Below are 7,653 nucleotides of genomic sequence, written 5' to 3'. Positions count from 1 at the left end.
CAGCAGCGGCCCGCGCCCGGCCTCCGCCGCCGCCGCCCCGCCGCTGCCCCTGCCGCCGGCTGCCGCGCAGCCTGGGCCCGGTGAGGGAGCGGCGCTGGGGCCGGGGGAAGAGGGGGGACGCGGGACGCGAGATCGGTGCTCGGGCCGGAGCCTCCGGAACCGAAGCCGGCCGTGGGGAGGGAGGGGGGTTTCACAGCAGGGAGCCTCTGCATCCAGCTCCCTGCCTTTACGGTAATGACTCTTGGCCTGGTTCTGCTGGGAACCTTGCTGGATGCCCAGTGGGCAGGAAAACTTCTAGTGGAAGCTTCTCATTTTGCAAATGAGTAAACAGGCCTAAATTGCCTGACACTAGATGAACTAGGGGCTTCAAGTCAAAATTATTTACAATTTTATTCAGAAATTAAAGTTTTCATCCATTTTCTTGTTCCAGTGCCCTGCATCAGTTGGCGTACCTCAGTCCTTAAAATTTCTGGCTTGGCTCCCCAGCACATGATTTTCTTTTTTTTCTTTTTTTCTTTTTTTTTTTTTTAACCCTTACCTTCTGTATTAGAATCAATACTGTGTAAGGGTTCCAAGGCAGAAGAATATTAAGGGCTAGGCAGTGGGGGTTAAGTGACTTGCTCAGGGTCATAGAGCTAGGGAGTGTCTGAGGCTAGATTTGAACCTAGTACTTCTATCTCCAGTACTAAGCCACCTAGCTGCCAACCTCCTTTTCAATTTCCATTACCCTGCATCAGTTGGTGTCTTTTGTTCCTTCAAATTATTGGGTTCTGACTCCCCAGGATGTGATTTTCTCTTAGATGATTTTTCTGAAATACTTTTTAAAAAATCAACATTTATTTTCATATTTACATTCTCCCTCTTCCACTCTACCCTCCTCACCCCCTTCAGTTTATTTCAAATACTCTTTCCTCCATTGAGGGGGAGGAGGAGAGGAAGAATATTTAACTGGAGAAGACTTAGATGAATGTCATTAGTGTCTTGATCTTTTTCTGCTTGGGTCAAATTGGTAATCTGAGGATTGTCTCAGCAGTCAAGGTCATGGTTTTTAGTTTGTTTGGTGGAGGTGGAGCTATGGATTCCAGGAACAAACTTTAGTGGTGGATACTTTATCAGAAAAAAAGTGTTGAATGTATATCTTTAGGGACAACTCTCTTGCTAAATGTGAGTGAACTTTTTGTTTTCTCTTAATGGATTTAAAGTCTGGAAATGATCTTGGAGGTCATCTTCTCCAAGTTCCTCTTTTTGTAAATGAGGAAAACTGAGGCCTAAAGTGGTTGAGTGACTTTTCCCTAGGTCATACAGGTGTGATAGAAGTACCCAGGTCTTCTGACTCCAAAAACTGCACTTTCCTACTACACCACACTGCATCTCTAACTTAAAATCCCTGCTTACCTCTAGGATACTTTTGACCATTTGCATTCGGTGCTGTATGTAGGCTGTGGGCACAACTGGATTTTCTGGGCATTTAGTGCTTCCCTTCATTGTCATAGTTTAGAGTTAAATCCCTCTATGATAGCAATAACTTTAAATGATGTTACTGTTAGTATAATAGGAGAAAGCTGCCACCTCCTTTCTGTTAACTGCAGTGTGTCTTAAGGCAGGTTAGATTTAAGCCAGTCTCTTTAATTTAGAAGATGTCCTCTATATCATCAGAGTTATAAAAAATTTTTTCAATGTCCCTAATACTAGTATTAATTCAAAACCAGAAGTTAGGAGAACTCCTGGATGGTGTCCTCTTAATACAGAGCAACTGGTATTGGAAAGGATTGATGACTCAAATGAGGAAACAGTTTTTTTAGTTTTAAAGTTTCTCACTTTAAATTTTGCTTTTGAGTTTTTTTCCCTATTAAATCAGTTCATAAAACGTCTCATCTTTTCCAGACTGATTAGTGTCTTAGTAATTCAGTACTGGGATAGTATTATATCACATCACTAATATTTGCCCATGGTCAATTTTTTCCCCTAGACTTGAGCCAGTTTATAAGGCTATCTTGGGCTGCCCCTTCCATAGTAAAATAGATAAAAGTTCAATTTTTCTGAGTTTTTTGATTAGTGGCCAAATGTGGAGATGCAGGCTAGATGGACATCATTAATTCTCATATTGGGCTTTCAAATCTCAATATCAGTTTATTCCTTGATGTAGGGCCTCTTCTTTTCAAGTCATAAAATGCAACTCAGACAGTTACCTGGCCCAGCTAGAATTGTTGTGGTTCTGTGGTTAGGAAGACATGGCTTATAGTTAAGAGTGAAAAGTAGCTGTATTGCTTTCTCCATTTGATTCAGCAGCTGTATATTTGAAGGTTATTTCTGTTCGGCCTTCACTATTTTTTGAAGTCATATAGGAAGTTGATTTGAATTTTGTTGGGGAATCTAAAAGCTCTCATCCCCATTTCAGGATCCCAGTAGTGTTCTCAAAAGAGCATTGCAATGGAGGATGGCACCTGGGAATGTAAATTGTTTGGTGCCTTTGCCCCTGATGTACCCCAAGGAGATGCCCAAGTAGAGTCAAGGACTGAACGAAAGCTGTCCCAGCCCCCTCATCCTTTGTTTAGGGAAAGAGGATGGGGGTAGGGTAAGAAATTGAGAGCTTCTAAAAATCTTTGACAGACTGGGTAAAAAAATCAGGACAAGGGGGCAGCTGGGTAGCTCAGTGGATTGAGAGTCAGGCCTAGAGATGGGAAGTCCTAGGTTCAAATCTGGCCTCAGACACTTCCCAGCTGGGTAACCCTGGGCAAGTCACTTGACCCCCCATTGCCTACCCTTACCACTCTCTTGCCTAGGAGCCAATACACAGAAGTTAAGGGTTTAAAATTAAAAAAACAAACAAACAAAAAATCAGGGCAAAAGAATTATGGGAATTATTGCTTTGCTCTTTTTTTAATAGAAACATAGGCAGTAATAGTATAGGCTAACTTAAATAAGTATAGTTGTGCTCCACACTTTTCTAGTTTCACTTCCCTTAAGATTTCCTGTTAGTTCATGGTAGGGGAGTTAGATTTAGCAATACAACTCTCTAGGTTGTATTCTCTCTTATGAGGCTGGGCTTTCCAGTGGAGCATCTTTGATACAGAATGAATTACAGGATTTTAAAGTTGAAAGGTACCTTAGAGATGATTCAGAGCTACTATCCTCATTGGGCAATTTCTAGCTTTTGGGTATTTTAACTAACAGTACCTGTTAAGAGTGTGCATTTACCTTTTTGGCTTCAACTTAGTGTGAATGTAAATATTGAGTGTCTATTACATTGCAGAATTGTAGGGTGGGAAGTGGATCATACTGTCTCCATACTTGAGAAGACTGGTTTAAATGGGGAAGACTGAAAGTATGAGAAAATGAGTTAGAAAATTACAAAGATAAATTGTGCAGAGGATTTGTAGTAGAGAAAGAAGCAAAATCAGATAGTTGGTGGATATTTATCACTTGAACAGCAAACCCAAACCTTCCTATAGCTTAAATTTTAAAAGATAACAAAATTGTCATTTTATGTTCTCTTCTGATTCCTTTTTTTGGAGGGGCTTCTATTACTTCACATCAGTTCAACCCCCTTCCCCCCCCAAACTGAAGCCCTACTCAACAATTAATTATAATTAAGCAAAATATAACAACACATCTGCCATATCTGAAATATTGTTTTATTCTTTACCTGAAATCCACCTCCTCTGTGCCTAGAGGTGAGAAGTATGTTTTGTCACAGTATTAAATCAGGGTTTGGAAGCCTTGAAGTTATTTTATAGTATGCTCATTCTGTAAATTGTTCTGAATAAGTTCATACCAGTCTCTAGTTTCTCTGAATTCATCATATTCATCATTTCTTGAAGTGGAGTATGATTCCATTCCATTCCAATACCACAGTTTGTTCAGTCATTCCTCAAATGATTGACACCTACATTATTTCCATTTCTTTGAGATTACATATAGGGCCTTTCCATTTAGCTTCTATGGAAAAGATGAATTGTGCATCACATTTTAAGGAAGGCAAGAGAAGTGGATAGGGCCCGTTGGTATCACAGACAAAAAATTTTACCCCTTTTAAATGTGAACTCAAGTGCAGGAATCAGGTCTTTATCATTTCTATATACCTACCTTGGTGGTTAGCATGGTGCCTCTTAGCACATAGTAGGTGTTCAGTAACTATTGAATTGGCATATCTTAAGTATGGGGGATAAGTATGAATGAATGAAATTTTGAGCCAAATGTTTTAGCTAGGGAGACTATTGACTGCTTTCAACTGGTGCATTAGCATTGGATCATTTGCAGTGTTCAATGGCCAGTATTGCTCTTCATGACATTGGTACGGCAGAAGTCCTTCCTTTGAACCCTTCAAGCTGTGTGGACTACTTGGCCTGCCCTTTTTGACCCCAAGCATCCCTACCTCTGGGCCATTTGGCAACCTAGTCTTTATTTCTCACTCTTTGTATATGTTTTCATTCTCTGACATAAAAAAGTATCCTTTGGTCATTCTGTAAGTTCTGGCTTATGAGATAATTGGAAGGTTTCTAAAGAGACTTTAGTGATACGTGTCAAGAGTTGTTAGGGTAAGCCTACCATTTTGAGAAACTTAATTGCATAAAAATGTATGTAGTTTGCTTAAGAGAACATGAAAGATGTTGGGATCTGTGGGGAAGCCATAAAAGTCAGCAGTCCTTTTGGTTCTTGAGTGAGTGTTCATCCTTAGTAGGGTCCCATCAGTATCTATGACTATGATTGGCAGGCTTAAGGGATAGGCAGAAAAGATGAAAGAGAGGAAGGAGAAGAGAGAAAAACGAATGTCCTGGAAGATAGAGATGGGGCTGGATGATGGTATGTTAACCAGTATTCACTTCATGGGCTACTCTTTGGACCAAGGTCTATGGGTCCCCTAGCCAGGTTTATTCTCAGATTTCATTGCCTGGGGCTGTCAAAACTGTAACCAGAAGACCCAAGTGTTTAGATGAAGTCCTATTAAGTGACTTGAGCAGATTCTTTGTCCATTGAAACAAAAAGTCAACTTTAAGGAGTGAAATGCATTGCTTCCCAGCAACCTGCTTAGAATCCAGCAAAGGGTTTCTATAAAAACATTTTATGCCAAACTCAGCTGACAGTCATAATTAGGTTCTTGGTTTTAAGAGTGCCAAAGGACCTCTCATGGTAACACACAGAGAATTAGTTATTTTGGCCAACTAACCCCTTTTCTATCTCTCGATCTCTGGTTGTTTTGGTTTTAGAGGAAGAAGTGGCCTGCTGCACCTGACATTTAGGAAGAGAAGGGAGGTGGAAAATGAGTCATTTTAAGATATTAAGTCTTATCTCTATGGCTTGTATCCATTCTGTCTCTCATTCTCTTCTCTTCTCTTCTCTTCTCTTCTCTTCTCTTCTCTTCTCTTCTCTTCTCTTCTCTCTTCTCTCTTCGTCTCTTCGTCTCTTCGTCTCTTCTTCTCTTCTTCTCTCCTCTCCTCTGCTCTGTTTGGAGCTGCCCAAACATCAGGTCTGTCCCTGGCACATTAGAATGTGGGCAAGTCCTTTAGTGTCCCCGAGCAGCCCTTGTTAGATCATAACTTAAAGATGAGCTGCCTAGTAGACATGGAGGCAGTTTCCACACTTGAAGTTTTCCACACTGATGAAAAAGAATGAGACCAAAACCCCCCAACACTGCCCCTCCCCCCCAAACTATTCTTGTGTAGACTTGCAACTCAGAACTTGAAGAGGAAAGAATTGGGAACATGATTCTTTCAATTTATATTTCTGTAGTATTTTGCAATTCTCCTTGGCCTATGTTACCTTGTATTTGTTTCTATGTCTGCTGATGTGGAAACTCAGGAACAGGGTCATAATGGCACCAGTCTGCACCTTAAGAGAAAATGTGTGCTAGGAAGAAAAAGGAGATGAATTGGGCAGCTTCAGGTCCTAGAGGAAATACAGGAGCCAGTCTGGGTATATGGAGTCTAATCTTTACAAAAGACATTTCCTCTTCCCCACCACTAACCCCTTACATCTTACCTTACCAGAGTCCTTAGAGAAATAAGGAGTGACAATTATCTCATCTCCCAAATGGAAGCAACAACTTTGCAGTACTTGGAGTAACCCACAGACTTTCCTCCCCAAGCTTTTATATTGCATGCTATTTTATTACTTATTAGGTTTTTTTTTTTAAATTATGTTTCATTGCATAATGGAAGTCAGTGGAAATATAGGGGTCAGTGTTTAAAACAGGACCTTACTTATATAACCTACCTATTTCATTGTGGGATATCTGCAAATGTACTCAGACCCTCTATCTCCCAGGGAAAAATTTTTGGTTGACTGGTGACCACTTTACGGATCCTCTGCTTTGGTATGTAGTTAGTTGAGCAAGGGCATTAGCAAGTGATAGGAAACATTCATTCACTTCTGCTTCTCTCAGGCAATGCCTATATTCGTGTTTTCTGATTGCTTTGCTTTAGTAGGTCTGGTCTGTGACCCATAGCCTTGACGGACTCAACAAGGGAATGATGAGCATATCTCTCTGTTAGTCCTGTTTGGAGTTTGGCATGAAGTTGTGCAGCTGTTTGTGATGAAGGGGGTAAAGATCTTGTTCTCTCCTGTGCCCAGAACCTTCGTATCAGAGTGACCATCTGCAGTGACTCCAGCTATAAGAGTTCTATTCATTGCCAAAAAATCTCGAATTTTGTGCTGGGGAGACAGCTAGGTGGCTTAGTGGATAGAGAGCCAGGCCTGGAGATGGGAGGTTTGGTGTTCAAGTATGTCTCAGAACACTTCTTAACTGTGTAAGCCCTAGGCAAGTCACTTAGAAGGTTAAGGACTTAATTTTTTTTTTCTTTATTGGGGGCTATTTGGGATAATTTCTTTACTTGTTCTTGGTCTGTGTCTGTCATAGACTGCAGCATGAGGCTTGGGCATCTACTTTAGGGTCCTAGATTGGGGCTGCTACCCCAGCATTCCTGCATTTGGATTGGGTCTCTTGCCTTGTCTGCCAACTGACTTTTTTCAGCTTACAACCCTGAATTCCACAGCTGGACTTTGTGCTGTGCTAGGAATGTGTATTTACTCATGAGAAGTGCACTGTCCTTTAAATTAGGTCTTTGTTCTCCCATTATTCAGCTGTGGTGAAAAGAGAAGGCACTACTGGATTCATTCTGAATTGTAGGCCTTGAAATCCAGGAGTCCTTTCAGAGTTCATCTCCATCTTTTCACTTCTTCCTGATAATGAAGCAAATTTTGCTTTATTTATTCATTCATTTATTTGTTTGTTTGTTTATTTTGTTTTAGCCCTTAACTTCTGTGTATTGGCTCCTAAGTGGAAGAGTGGTAAGGGTGGGCAATGGGGGTCAAGTGACTTGCCCAGGGTCACACAGCTGGGAAGTGTCTGAGGCCAGATTTGAACCTAGGACCTCCCATCTCTAGGCCTGGTTCTCAATCCACTGAGCTACCCAGCTGCCCCCGCTAATTTTGTTTTAAAAGCATGTCTGCATTCTAGTTTTTCTTTCTATACTTCTGTGGCATCATCTCTAACTTTGAGTAATTCAGGGTTTTAAGGATCTGGCATTTCATTGGTTTGGGTATTCTACCAATGCAGAGTTTCTCTGATTTAGAAAGATATAACTGAAAAACTCATCACACTCAATCTGGTGATGAGCCTTTCCAAATTTAGATAGTCTGAGTGTCAGACAACAG

The 7,653-nt window shown here is 41.0% G+C and overlaps 1 protein-coding gene across 1 annotated transcript in view; it reads left to right on the top strand.

The window, feature by feature from the left end:
• CRK (CRK proto-oncogene, adaptor protein) overlaps positions 1–7,653 on the top strand; it is a 35,966-nt gene that overhangs the window by 5,063 nt on the left and 23,250 nt on the right. Inside the window, exon 2 of the mRNA XM_044675601.1 lies at positions 4–80. Within this exon, the coding sequence (XP_044531536.1) occupies positions 4–80 (77 nt within the window). The remainder of the gene's footprint in view (positions 1–3; positions 81–7,653) is intronic.

The sequence above is a fragment of the Gracilinanus agilis genome, chromosome 4 (assembly GCF_016433145.1).
Source record: "Gracilinanus agilis isolate LMUSP501 chromosome 4, AgileGrace, whole genome shotgun sequence".
NCBI classification, from domain to species: Eukaryota; Metazoa; Chordata; class Mammalia; order Didelphimorphia; family Didelphidae; genus Gracilinanus; species Gracilinanus agilis.
Note: the sequence above shows the minus strand (reverse complement) of the source record. Positions and strands in the feature narration are given on the sequence as shown.